Below are 12,848 nucleotides of genomic sequence, written 5' to 3' on the forward strand. Positions count from 1 at the left end.
TGGCTGTTTGCTGGGACCTGTTCGCGGTTGAAGAGGCCCTAAGAGTAACTTAACGTCCAGGGGAAACAGGATTCAACGAAGAGCATTGTAGCCCACCACATATCCAAGTCAGTAATTATTAGACGCGTTCTGACGGTTCTTGTGAACCGCAACAAAAGCTTAGAGTTAATCCAGAAAAAATGCATGTGATATGAATTAAAACCCTGCTGCCAATTTAGCTTCCCAAAAAGAAGTCATCGCCCAGCCGCACCCACAAACCATGAAAGCGGAAGTGCAATGCTTCATGGTTTATTGAATTCAGATTTATGTACGGACCCATACATACCATTCTTAAACGTAAAATCGAAATACTTATCCTAAAGCCGCCCTCCTACTTCTTGGCGAACGAGATTTTCATCGCGTGCGTCGGCGTAATCTTAAAGCCCTGTAGAGCCTCGCGGGCGGCCCCGCTCTGCAACTCCGTGGCAAACTCAACGAACGCGATATCATGCCGGTTGGGCACCAGCCGGACCTCTTTGAAGCCTGGGAACTGGTTGAACAACATGGACAGCATCATTTCGTTGGTTTCCTCCGGCAGGTTCGTCAGGAAGAGAATCTGGTTGGGCGGTTGTTCGGCCGTGGCGGAATTACTGGCCGCCGCACCGGCTTCGGCATTCTTCTGCTTCTTCGACTTCTTGTCCTCCTGGTGGACCGGCTTGGGTGCTCGAGCCTTCTTCGGCCGTTCCTTGAATGTGCCCTTCATTTTGGCGATCACGTCGCTGTCGGTCTTGGAGTAGTTGATGCGCATCGGCTTGTCGTAGAACGGGAATCCCTGCATGGTCCGCATCGCGTTGGTGGCACTCGCGATTTCCTTAAAAATGATGAACGCTTGGCCTCGCATTTTCAGCGTCTTCAGCGCGACGATGTCGAGAATCTGACCGAACTGGGAGAAGATCGCATAAAGCGACTTTTTCAGCTCTTCCTTCTTGATCTTCTCGTTCAGGTTGTTGATGTAGATGGTGTGGCTCGGGCGGATGTCCATTTTGAAGCGATTTAGTGCAGAATTTGTACCGAAATTTCACTGAATTTTTGTTTTCCGGGGAGAAAGCAAGCGGTTCCCGTGCAAGACACGATTTTTTTTGCGGCTGTCAAACCTCAATGGCGCCGACTCTACACAAAACTTTGACATGTCTCCACGTCTCGCAGGTAGATGGAGGAAGTGAATCAAGCCGGTTGTGGGGAATAATCAAATATTACGTTCATCATTTTTCGGGAACATATCTCTAGATTGAGTTTAAATAAGGGAGAAAGCAACATCCGATTTCTCTTTATCGTCTCTTCTTTTTCTTTACGTCCCCACTAGGACTTGGCTTACCTCGCTTCGATTGTGTTCTTTGAGCACTTCCATAGTTATTAATTGAAGGGTTCTCTTTGCCTGCCATAATATGAATTCGTAATGTGCGGTAAAATACAATGATACCTCGAATGACACACTATGCCCAGGGAGTCGAAAAAAATTTCCCGACCAGAACGGGAATCGAACCCATCATCTCCGGAATGGCGATCCATAGCCTTAATCACTTAGACTAAGTGGAGACCCCACTTCTTCAAATTAAACTGACAAAATGCAAACTCAACCGAAGTGTTTTTACATTTAAACGCTAGATTACATCGCAACCTAGCGATTTATGACTAAAAAGTGCAACCATACTTGCATCCGCTTAATTTGGAGAAGAGAGAGTCGATGAAGAGAACTCGCTCATGTCAATGAGAGTATATTACCAGTCCTGCAAAATATCAGTCTCAATGCCTGTTTTTCAGCCGAAAATGAATAACTGCGGCGGTCGTTTTCAGTTCCTCGATGTGAGAACTGACAGAGTCCGAGAGCTCCATTCGTGAGCGACCGAACAAGATCAATTCCCAATCATCCACACACTACTCATGCTGAAAGGCCATTCGTCTCAAGCGGTGGCTTGTGAGAGTGAGTGCCCTATACGTTAGCACGGGTGAAAACACTCAACTACAGAAAATTGAATGGAAATTTAGCCCTGTCAGCTCTCGCTTTCAGCACGCTGCGTGCGAATGTGAGTACCTATTTCATTTCGCTCCCGTGTTGCTGATCGGAAAGCAACTTTGACAGGAAAACCAAAACGGAGAAAATGAAAAAAGCAAAATATTGCTATCATAAAGGCCTGTCGAAAAATTGCAGCACTGTATATTACAGGTGGGGAAGAAGAAGAGATGGCTATGTATTAGCAAGGAAAGAAAAATGTAAACACAAATAGTGACGTCACTATTTTACACGCGTTCTTATGGGAGCTCGCTTTGATTGTAGTAGTGACATGTTTTGCACCAGACACGCATCTCACGCACACGAAGTATCTTCTTCCCCACCTCTATTAGACTCTCATTGCGCTCATGTTACTTTCGCCCTTATTTAAACTCAATCTAGTATTTTTCTTGCATTACGGATAATTATTACGCCCTTTTTTAAACGCTTGCTAAATTATTTTTCGCCGAAATATGCAGATACAAATCACAAAAAGGAAGTGAAACTAGCCGCTTCCTTGACAGTAGTTTGTCTGCTTGTGTGCGTATGTGGTGAAAGTGGTGAATCACAATCAGCCGGGCTGTGTTTACGTCTTCACACTTTTTTCACAGGTTTTCGTAAAGTTCGTGAAATATAAAATCGAATTAATTAACCAATTTTCTTTAAATAAATGTGAATATTGAATTTAAATCGTTATGTTCAGCTCGTTAGTATTATCAACATTCACCAGAACCGGTAACTGTTTGGCGAGGCGAAATGCCTCGGTCGTTCTGCGGCAAGCACACAGAGCAGCGGTCCTGCACGAGATCGGTAAGCCGCTTGTGCTGGAAACGGTGAAGCGTATCGACCAGCTGAAGGATGATGAGGTAAGCGCGAGCGAAAGAATGGTTGTGCTTGAGCGTATAGTGCCATTTACACTTCTCGCGTTTAGTATCATACAGGCGTATCTACAATGATCGATTTCTCTTCATCGATTTTCTCTTCGGATTATTTCGGAAAATACGACCAATATTCGGATGATCTCTCGGTGTATTTCGGCGAAGGACGACTACGACTAGCATCTAAAACAACAAAAACATCCAAAAATGATTTGCAGGCCAAGTTATTAGTCGAAGAGAAAATCGATGAAGAGAAATCGATCATTGTAGATACGCCTGTATGATACTGAGCGCGAGACTTATCAATAAGTTGATTCAACCAAGAGGTTCAATCTTTCCTTCAACTTCATCAAGAAACACAATTTGATGGAAATATTGCTAAATGTATTGCATGCATTTTTATTGAGGAGAACATGGATGATAATGTTGAATCTTGATGTAAATACTGACCAACCTGCAAAAGCGAGGATTGAGGTTGGTGGTCATATCCTCAATATTTCCCCTCCGAAAGATTGATCCAACCAATCCAACCACTACCATCCAGTTTGACCAAACCATCAAGATCATCCAAGTTCGTCAAACTTTCCTCTCGACTTGTTTGATTCGATCAATCCAGCAGTGCAAAAGAGTCAACAGATTGAGCGAAGACCATTCCATCAGTGAGGAAGAGATAGCAATTCACCAACATTCAGCGCGTGGTTCACGGCGTTCATGGTGGCCAGTTCAATTGAATTTTATGGAATGCTTTGAAAGAAAATTTCTAAAAATAAAGTGTCACGTTTTTGCGAGCGTTTTTGCTTTGTAAATATAATAAAGGCTTGATCATTCGAAAAGTGCAAATTTCGATACTTCGCTTGCTTATTCAATTCCATTAATGATTATGAAAAAATATTTTTTTGATAGTTTTGGTCATTTACCACGCCATATTCGATTTGTTTTTGTAAGCATTCATAACCTTTTATCTATTGAACCCAATCTCTCCGATTAGCATGATGAATTGTTAAATAGTGGATTTATTTACTAATTCATAATGCTATTTTTCCTAAAGTCTTGAGAAGGTTATTGTTTTTTAATTTTTAACACAAGTTATGAACTTCTATTGTTGAATCAAAATATTTCATACAACATGGAGCTTAAACTGCGCAACTTACTTATGCTTGAAAATGTTTATTTGGCAGCGCTTTCTTGTTTCCTTTAATCCACAATTCTATCAATTATTTCTTTCTCAAGGGTTATTGATGAAATCACGAGGAAGTATCAATCCAATATCTTCGACATTACCTCTTTCTAGAGAGATAGATCTAGCCGAGGTTCGAGCAGAGAGAAAATCTCCCGGCAGTATGAGAGAAGTTAATGCATAGAGGCAAAAAAAAACAAGTGTCCGTGCATGCTTATCATACGTGCACAGCTAGCACAGCAAAGCCTTTTATTGAATAAATGCGTCGTCGGTGGGTGCGCGGTTGATTTTCAGTCCTACCGATCGCAATGCCAATAATGAGTTGCTAATGTTTTTTTTTTAATAAATTTTCTATTCGCATTATTTCTTCTAAGCTTCACCATTTTTACATATTCAAACATATTACATATTTTTTTATTACGAAAAGTTTTTGGACAGCCCATGGGATGGGACTCGAAACTGTTGGAGCTAGTCCACCATGGCCACGCAAGCCATAGCGAGGCTAGCCCCGTCGATGACTGTTTCTAAATTACAATGAAAAAAGAACACAAGACACCTTTCATCAAACTAGACGGCTGCCGACTGATACCACAATCAGCAACCGCCACACTCTTTATTCATTCCAAGTATATACAATTTGACAATCTTCTTTAATAACAACATACCTACGCCAACAAATATACCTCGTTCCAACACTTCAAACTAGTACCTGAAGGTTCGACGCTACATATTTATATTTCGACATTACACAAAATTACTACTGAAGGGTGTTATTTGATCAGAATTTATAGGCTACTTGCGCCACCATAATGTGCAAATTATTAATGATTTTTTTATCAGTACATATTAACGAGATTTTTAGCCCTAGGCTGGTTCATCTCAGGACCCACGCTTTATTTCCCTTCCGAAAGAAGAACTCACACTTTGCCAATTTGTCGGGAGTGGGATTCGATCCCAGGTCCTCGACGTGATAGTCACGTGATTTTACCATCACACCAGGTCCGCTCCACGAATTATTAATTAACTGGTTTTAGAGACCGCCAGTGCACCAGTAATTTTTTTGGCAAAGTTCGGTGGGACACCAACCGACTTATAAGATTACACAAAAAATGTTGTGAACTGTTTATTACCACTAATGCATTGTAATCGTTGGATTCATTACATTTAAATAAAAAATCTTGGAAAAATATACTTCTTCATAAATTGTTTCTTTTGTTCGATGATTTATTTCATCTGAATTCAGTTTTTTTTTGTATGTATTTTTGTATCATACATTTCAATAGCTGTTTATTTAAATTTAACAAAAAAATAGTGGAGCGGACCTGGTGTGATGGTTAGAACACTTGACTATCACGCCGAGGACCTGGGATCGAATCCCACTCCCGACAAACTCGCAAAATGTGAGTTCTTCCTTCGGAAGGGAAGTAAAGTGTGGGTCCCGAGATGAACTAGCCTAGGGCTAAAAATCTCGTTAATACAGATAAAAAAAAAATAAAAAAAAAACAAAAAAATATGTATGTATATGGCAACACGGCAGAATGTTCTGCAATGATGATGCTTATGATCACGCACTGCTGCATTGAAGGGATGATAGGTTGATCTGGAGGGGAAATATTGAACCAATCAATTGATCCATGGAATAATTTGACCCATAGTTTGAGCAATCTTCGAGAGGATTGATGTTAAATTTTTGGAGGTGGGGAAATATTGTAGAGAAAATTGAAGTAAAATGCGCTATGGAGGGGAAATATTGCTGCGTGGTTGATCAAACGGAAGATAGGGGAAAAGTTGAATGATTGATATCAATTTATTTTTGAACAATATTATACATTCAATGTTTCCATAAAACGGTCAACTATTGATCAATATATGGATCGTGTGACTGGCGCTTATGGTTTAATTTGCGTCAATTATCGTTCGGTAGGTCCGCATCAAGGTGCACTACTGCAGTCTCAACTCGACCGATGTGCAAATCATCACCGGAAAGCATCCGGAGCTGCAGGTGCCTCTCCCGTTCATTCCTGGTCACGAAATTTCCGGGGAGGTGGTAGAGATTGGAGGGAACAATCCAAATTTTCTGAAGCGAGGCGATCGGGTGGTAGCCATGAATGACCTCCAGGATCCGAACGGTGGGTTGATAGAGGAGGTGGTTGTGAAGAACCGGGATGTTTGGCAGGTGCCGACGGAAGTTCCTCTGAAAGAAATGACCGTTATGCCGTACGGACATGGAACGGCCCTGTTGGCTTTTGCGATGCACTGCCAGCTGCAGGAGAACGATTTGGTCCTGATAACGGCGGGCCCGGCGGGGATGGGACTGGCTGCTATTGATCTGGCCGTTGCTGTTTATAAAGCGAAGGTGATTGCCATTTGCGACACCGAGAGCAGTTCGGATTTGGTGAGAGAGAAAGGAGCTTACAAGACTGTTAGTATGGGCAAGAACTATACGAAGCTGTACAAGAACATCTCGGACGCGATGGGAGATAAGAAAGCAAAGGTGGCGTACGACGCGGTCGGGAAAGGATTGCTGCATCTGCTGGCAGATTTGTAAGTATTTTGCTATTTGGTTTATTCCACAGCATAGGTAAGAATGTACTATTTATAGCGTTGATCCAGAAAAGGGCCAGATGTTTTCCGTGGATCCGTTCCACAACCAGGCGAAGCTGAAAGCGTCGAAGCCGGAGTACGAACTGCCGAAGAAGAAGGAACGTACCGAACAGGACGTGCAGAATGCCGCCAAACTGATCGATAACGTGGTGCACATTGACCTGTACGAGCATCCGGACGAAGACGTCTACCGGCAAATGATTTCGGACACAATCGAGATGAAGTCCCAGAGGATGGTTTCCGGGTACATTAGCAAGGTGTTCCTGCTGAAGAGCGTCCAGAAAGCGGTGGAGTTCATCCAGCAGAAGCAGTGCACTGGAAAAGTACTTATCGACGTCAAGTGCTTGGACGATGATGACTGCGAGGATGCAGAAGCGAAGAAAAAGGACTAATGGTGTATAACTAGTTCCATTGTCCAAGAAAATTGTATATGAATTATGCTTTTCAAAATTTTGTTTTCGTATAATTTAACTGTTCTGTTTGTTCAATGCAACTAATGTTAGGAATAATAAACAATTCACTAAAAAACCAAATATTTATTAGAAATGGATATAAACCTCTATACAAGCTTAGATCTAAACCAAAAAATCCTAACTTTTTGAAGTACCCGCCTCCTGGGCTTCCGCCTGCTTTTTGTGGTGATCGAGCACGGCTTGCTGGGCCTGACTCAGCTTTGTCTGGCTCTCGTAGGCCAGCTTTCGAATGTTGTCTTCATTCTGCTGGTTTACCGCTTTGCTCACCACTTGCTTTAGCTTATGGGCTTCCTGGAACTTGTGCTTTTTTGATTGGATTGGGGCGTCTGAAAAAAAAAAAGGTCAAATGAACAACCCTTTAGATATTCCCTAGGAATTTTGTTCTGTTCTGGCCCTCTAGAATATGTAGTCATCCCTTTTTTTAAATGTCGTTCAAAAATTGCAGAATTTCGATAAACTGTAAAGAATTCTTTCAGGAATTCCTGAAAATGTCTCAACAAATCGTAAATATATTCAATTGAAAAATGTCCGACATTAACGGCATAAGAGCGTCTATTAGCGCTGTCACCAACTTCAATTTTAGGCAACAGCACAGTTTAACTCCAACTTACGGTAACGATTCCAAACAGCAAATCTGAGGCGCAAATTGAAGTCGACCTGCGAATGTACTTACTTTTCCGTTTACTGAAGGCGGCTCCCTTTTTATTTGCTTTTTTGTTGTTGACTGGCGCTTTTGTCTTTACTTTAAGTTTTCCTTGTGCCATTTTTAGGAACTTTTCCTCCGTAAATTCGCCTAAAAATTGAATTTATTCGGCCTTTCTTTCGAAAACACACCACGAACCACACAGTGGCAGCTTGCAACAAAACAAACGCACATGTGGTGAGAAATGTCAGTTCGAAGTCTCCACAGTAAAACTTCACAGAAGAGGATGTGAAACACGAATGTTTTCCTCGCCTTCGCCCGCACCGCCTGTGTTATGTGATCGCTGTCAAAAAGTCATCCCGATTACGGACTTCAGAATGTTTTACTGAAATTTGTGCAAATTTATTTTGTTTTATCGCATTAAAAGTCATTCAAAATGTTTCGGACGGTTGCTTGCTTAGGTGAGTTCTCAAATTATCAATAGTGACCAAAATTCCAATCAAATTTCTATCATTTTAGCGGTCAGAAATCTGACCCGGCCGTCATGTATCAGACGCCTTGCTGCCACCCCAAAACCGATCGACCAGCTTGGTGATCTGACCCGCAGTTTCTCCACCCTTTTACGGATCGGAAACGCTTCCGGTCAGCTACGGACACCCTTCACGGTCACCGCCCTGCAATCCTGCATTTTGAATTCGGTTCCCAGCCCAGCCACGGCTCCACTGCAACAAGCGCCAGTTCGTACCGTCATCAAATTTTCCATGCGCAGCGGCAAACGGAAGAGCGTCAAACCGGTCATCAAGCGTTTCAAACGGCTCGACTGGGGTGGCTGGATCCGCACCAAGGCCGGTCGCCACAAGCACATGTGGAAGAAATCGGCAGCCCGGAAGCGCCGACTGAGGCAGCATGTGTTGGTCAACTCCCAACAGGCAACGCTGCTGGACAAGATGGTCACAAAGTACTGGAAGAGACCTCGGTTCTACATCAACGATCCGTACACGCCGTACCACACGAGGGAGGAGTTCCGCGAAACCCGACGCAAACCGATGAAATATTAAAGTTGAGGGATTTCGGAATCGTTCATTAGATTTGCTTGTATCCAATAAAACCAGTTAAACTTTTTTCAATTTCCATTTAGAATGGCAACGATCTCTTCTTCTACTGGTCGGCGATCACCTTGTTCTTGATTCTTCCGAGCGATTCAATCTCGCTGTCGATCACATCGCCCGGTTTCAAAAACTCCGGTGGGCTGCGGTGCATTCCTACGCCAGCCGGCGTTCCGGTCAGGATGACATCCCCTGGCAGTAATGTAATTGATCTAGAATCAAAATCGAATCTCAATTCCCAATTCAACTCATGACTCCACGTAAAACTTACTGCGTAACCCGTTCAATGATATCGTCAATCCTGAACACCAACTCGCTCGTATTGCCCTTCTGCTTTTCAACTCCATTGACATCGCACTTAATGACCAAATTGTGCGGATCCTTGACCAGCGACTTGTGGACCACCGCCGGTCCAAGAGGGCAGAACGTGTCCATCGATTTGCCAATCAGAAACTGGCCTCCGTTGCGCATCTTTTGCCAATCACGGGCGGAAATATCCTGCGCTACCGTGTACCCGAACACGTAATCCATGGCGTTCGCTCGGGACACGTGCTTGGCCTCTTTGCCGATGACCACCGCCAGTTCAACCTCCCAATCGATTTGCTGTAGGATGTAAATAGGATCATGTAACGCCACACGTCATGGTTTTGAGCTATACCTCAATTTATAGGGAAAATTATGCGATTTCGAGTTTTTCCGAAATTCTAACAGTAATTTTATCAAATTTTCCTTTTGGTAATATTGCATGTCTGACGGAAGATTAATTCAACTCACCTCGGTAATCTTGTGCGCCACCACTCCATCGAACGGTCCCACGATAGTCGAAGCGTACTTGCTGAAGAACATCGGCTCCTTCGGAATCGGTTTGTTCTGCTCCTCACAATGACCACGATAGTTCAGCCCAACACACAGAATCTTCTGCGGATTGGTAACCGGAGCCAGTAGGCTTACATCCGAAGTCGAAACCTGTTTGGCCCCTGCCAGTTTCGTTTTCACACCATCCAACGACGTTCCGGATCGGATCAGCTGGATCAAATCTCCGGCGAAGCTGTCGCTGATGTCGCTAATTTTGGCACCATCCTCCGACAGCACACCCAATCGCTGACTGCTATCGGATCCGGCTTTGAACTGCACGAACTTCATGTTGCTGGATGATGACTTGGAAAAATGCCTGCAAAAATCGAATTTCAATGTTTTAAAATGCAACGAAGAATGCCTGGGAAGATATCTCACCTTTTACCGGAGACTATATTAGACAGAGATTGTTTGTTATCAGTCTCGAAATGATAAGTGCTAGGTCGAGTATTACTGGTAGTGCTGGCGATGATCGCACTACGACCAATACGCGACGGCAGAATACGAGTAAACATTTTCAAGAGCTGGAAGAGATCGAAGACCTTTACCGTTTTTAATGAAAGTCACGAAACTCAGACAAACATCTTTAATAACCGGGTGGTTATTTTTAGTCTTGGCAAATGCATGCGCTTAACGAAATCGATACCCACCAGTCACCAACACAGTACGTTTAGAAAGAATATTAATTTGCAATTTTTTGAATATACTGCCGTATATTCAAGCGGTTACCGAATCAGACTTATCATAACAAATGAAAATGGACCAACACTGTTGAACAAAAAAAAATATCATACACTACACACGAAGAATTCATACACACCGCAGACATCAGCTAGCAATGAGAGTATATTACATTAGACTCTCATTGATCAGCTAGTACTGTTGTTAGTGGTGGTGATGGTGATGATGAATGAAAGAGTAAACGTAAGAACAAAATTTGTTGTGGATACGCTTCAACCGGCGAGCAACAGGGACTGGTAGTATAAATGGAACAGGTTTAGCTAGAACGTCTCTAAAATAGTAATTAAAGTATACCGCTTATACCGCAAAAGTGCCTAAACAAACCTAATGTTGAGGTTGATGTCTTAAAAATTGTATTTAATAAACTCCATGTATGAGGTCGTCATATTAATTCTTTATCAAATTCTTTCATGTAAATTAGTAGATCTGAGCTATTCCGTCAACTTTTCAAGGATTGTTTGTGATACGTGCGCACCTAGGGTTTTTCCAATTTCAATAAGGGAATGTATGTTCCGTGCCGGACGATCCTGTGTGGACCATATTGTCACGCTCCGTATCGTCCTGGAGCAAAAATAATGAATTATAGGTGTCTCTCTATCTGGTATTCATTGACCTAAACTAAAAATCTAGAAATATTACTTAAACTATTTTTCTTTATTTTCGAGAGTCAATTTTATAAAATAAGGACTCATTTTTGAATTATCAACCTTCAAAACACCTTCCTGGAAAAAACTTGGAAAACTCAGGGGATTTTATTTTGACTAATGACAATGAGCATAGACGGGTTTCAAACAAGTGCTCAATTGCAAATTTCATTCGTGTTTTTCTAATACTTATACATACTAATCTTCACTACTAGTTCACTTGCTTACATTTAACAATGTTTCGATTAAGTATAGAATTCACTTTTCAATGCTAAGTGTAGAATTAGCATAAATTAAAATACACACAAAAAAATTAAAAAAAAAAACAAAAAAACTTTTCATTGCTGTCGAGTGTCGACACGGCACCGCAACGCGGGTCCGTGCGGTGGGAAACTGCTGCTTACTTCTGGGCATGCTGCTTCTGCGCCTCACGCATCGACACGCGTTGCCTTCGGGCTCACGAGCGCTTCTTGTGTGTGTGTGTGTGTGTGTGTGTGTGTGTGTGTGTGTGTGTGTGTGTGTGTGTTTGTGTGTGTGTTTGTGTGTGTGTGTGTGTGTGTGTGTGTGTGTGTGTGTGTGTGTGTGTGTGTGTGTGTGTGTGTGTGTGTGTGTGTGTGTGTGTGTGTGTGTGTGTGTGTGTGTGTGTGAGAGAGAGGCGATCTCTTTATCTGTGGCTTGCCTTGATCCGGGGACATCGGAGTCTATCAAAGTGATTTCAATGGGCTGCTTCACGGTATACTTTTTGGACCGGGCGGGGTCATCATCTGGCACGACCTTACGCCACGACATCGGTTGATGACTGACTTCCTTCCTTTCTGGTTGCGGTCCTTTCGTAATAGTTATGCGTATGGTGATGGGTTGGTTGGTGGTTTCCTCGAAAAGGATTGGATGTAGTTAGCTGCATGTCGTATACTGGAACCGGAACAACTTACATAACTACCCAGGCTAGAACGGCGCATGAGGATCCTCGGTAGAGTGTGTACCTGGGTTGTAGTCTGTGACGGGCGTAAGTGGTCGGATGTCCACCACCTTCTTCGATTTCGTAACTTCGTGTTTCGTCCCATCAATGCGCTGATCGGCAAGACGAGTTGGCAAACGGATCTGGATTCATCCTGATGAAAGACGGTAGCGCTATGGTGCTATCAACGATATTCCGTGGGGTGCCCTAATTTCGCACGGGTCCCAATTTCGCTCACTGATAATATTTAGAGAACATAATCATAGAACTAATGGATCACTAAAATAACTAAAACGACCGCTATGAAATGAGCAGATAGCGCCACCGTAGCCTTGTGTGTTTGACGTAACTCGACTGCTGTCACTGTGTTGCCGTCCATATACGGTGGCGCTTTTGTTTTGATGCGGTGAGTAGCGGAAAAGTCGGCTTCAATGATCCATTGTTGCATTGTCCAAATTTCATTTTGGATAGTATAGTTAAAGTGAAATTGGGACAATTGCACAATTGTTTTTATGATTATGATGTCTAAATATGATCAGTGAGCGAAATTTGGACCCGCGCGAAATTAGGACACCCCACGGTATAACGAATTTTTTTTCACATTATTAGGTATTTTGTGCCGTTTCAGTATTTTCGGGGATCGCCGAGACGATACTAACTTGACCTTGATTGCTCTATGAGACGATTTAAAACTTAGATTGTGCCGTAACCCATGGTGCAGTGTGCACTCGGCGAGTGAC

At 42.8% G+C, this 12,848-nt stretch overlaps 5 protein-coding genes across 6 annotated transcripts; 2 read left to right on the forward strand and 3 right to left on the reverse strand.

Annotated features, from left to right (window-relative positions):
* Positions 1 to 213: 213 nt before the first annotated feature.
* On the reverse strand, positions 214 to 1,138 carry LOC109426519 (U1 small nuclear ribonucleoprotein A). Its single transcript, XM_019702050.3, has one exon. The coding sequence runs from the start codon at positions 1,019 to 1,021 to the stop codon at positions 371 to 373; it is 651 nt and encodes a 216-aa protein (XP_019557595.2). The 5' UTR covers positions 1,022 to 1,138; the 3' UTR covers positions 214 to 370.
* A 1,475-nt stretch (positions 1,139 to 2,613) lies between these two features.
* Positions 2,614 to 7,221, forward strand: LOC109426515 (quinone oxidoreductase-like protein 2). Its single transcript, XM_019702046.3, has 3 exons — positions 2,614 to 2,895; positions 6,009 to 6,628; positions 6,687 to 7,221. Exons 1-3 carry the CDS (start codon positions 2,725 to 2,727, stop codon positions 7,078 to 7,080), a joined length of 1,185 nt encoding a protein of 394 aa, XP_019557591.3. The 5' UTR covers positions 2,614 to 2,724; the 3' UTR covers positions 7,081 to 7,221.
* LOC109408366 (uncharacterized) lies at positions 7,210 to 8,012 on the reverse strand. The gene is made up of 2 exons (XM_029854248.2): positions 7,835 to 8,012; positions 7,210 to 7,487 (listed from the first exon to the last, which is right to left on the reverse strand). The coding sequence occupies exons 1-2, from the start codon at positions 7,923 to 7,925 to the stop codon at positions 7,279 to 7,281; spliced, it is 300 nt and encodes a 99-aa protein (XP_029710108.2). The 5' UTR covers positions 7,926 to 8,012; the 3' UTR covers positions 7,210 to 7,278.
* A 92-nt stretch (positions 8,013 to 8,104) lies between these two features.
* On the forward strand, positions 8,105 to 8,925 carry LOC109408357 (large ribosomal subunit protein bL35m). The gene is made up of 2 exons (XM_019681655.3): positions 8,105 to 8,265; positions 8,324 to 8,925. Exons 1-2 carry the CDS (start codon positions 8,241 to 8,243, stop codon positions 8,860 to 8,862), a joined length of 564 nt encoding a protein of 187 aa, XP_019537200.3. The 5' UTR covers positions 8,105 to 8,240; the 3' UTR covers positions 8,863 to 8,925.
* On the reverse strand, positions 8,893 to 10,565 carry LOC109408356 (fumarylacetoacetate hydrolase domain-containing protein 2). Of its 2 annotated transcripts, XM_019681654.3 has the most exons (5): positions 10,416 to 10,565; positions 10,144 to 10,289; positions 9,685 to 10,081; positions 9,182 to 9,513; positions 8,893 to 9,122 (listed from the first exon to the last, which is right to left on the reverse strand). In XM_019681654.3, exons 2-5 carry the CDS (start codon positions 10,278 to 10,280, stop codon positions 8,963 to 8,965), a joined length of 1,026 nt encoding a protein of 341 aa, XP_019537199.3. In that variant the 5' UTR covers positions 10,281 to 10,289; positions 10,416 to 10,565; the 3' UTR covers positions 8,893 to 8,962. The 2 variants fall into 2 exon arrangements, with proteins under 2 accessions (XP_019537199.3, XP_062712075.1); XM_062856091.1 differs by lacking the exon at positions 10,416 to 10,565 and having other exon boundaries at positions 10,144 to 10,395.
* Positions 10,566 to 12,848: the final 2,283 nt, after the last annotated feature.

The sequence above is a fragment of the Aedes albopictus genome, chromosome 3 (genome assembly GCF_035046485.1).
Source record: "Aedes albopictus strain Foshan chromosome 3, AalbF5, whole genome shotgun sequence".
NCBI classification, from domain to species: Eukaryota; Metazoa; Arthropoda; class Insecta; order Diptera; family Culicidae; genus Aedes; species Aedes albopictus.

Excerpts from the sequence above, each read along its gene's own strand:
- LOC109426515 (XM_019702046.3), top strand. The coding sequence starts at position 2,725 with ATGTTCAGCTCGTTAGTATTATCAACATTCACCAGAACCGGTAACTGT. Across the intron at positions 2,896-6,008 it reads ACCAGCTGAAGGATGATGAG|GTCCGCATCAAGGTGCACTA; the intron begins GTAAGCGCGAGC and ends ATCGTTCGGTAG. Across the intron at positions 6,629-6,686 it reads CTGCATCTGCTGGCAGATTT|CGTTGATCCAGAAAAGGGCC; the intron begins GTAAGTATTTTG and ends TACTATTTATAG.
- LOC109408356 (XM_019681654.3), bottom strand. The coding sequence starts at position 10,280 with ATGTTTACTCGTATTCTGCCGTCGCGTATTGGTCGTAGTGCGATCATC. Across the intron at positions 9,514-9,684 it reads TGGCGCACAAGATTACCGAG|CAAATCGATTGGGAGGTTGA; the intron begins GTGAGTTGAATT and ends TACATCCTACAG. Across the intron at positions 9,123-9,181 it reads ATCATTGAACGGGTTACGCA|ATCAATTACATTACTGCCAG; the intron begins GTAAGTTTTACG and ends TTTTGATTCTAG.
- LOC109426519 (XM_019702050.3), bottom strand. The coding sequence starts at position 1,021 with ATGGACATCCGCCCGAGCCACACCATCTACATCAACAACCTGAACGAG.
- LOC109408357 (XM_019681655.3), top strand. The coding sequence starts at position 8,241 with ATGTTTCGGACGGTTGCTTGCTTAG. Across the intron at positions 8,266-8,323 it reads TCGGACGGTTGCTTGCTTAG|CGGTCAGAAATCTGACCCGG; the intron begins GTGAGTTCTCAA and ends CTATCATTTTAG.
- LOC109408366 (XM_029854248.2), bottom strand. The coding sequence starts at position 7,925 with ATGGCACAAGGAAAACTTAAAGTAAAGACAAAAGCGCCAGTCAACAAC. Across the intron at positions 7,488-7,834 it reads CGCCTTCAGTAAACGGAAAA|ACGCCCCAATCCAATCAAAA; the intron begins GTAAGTACATTC and ends TTTTTTTTTCAG.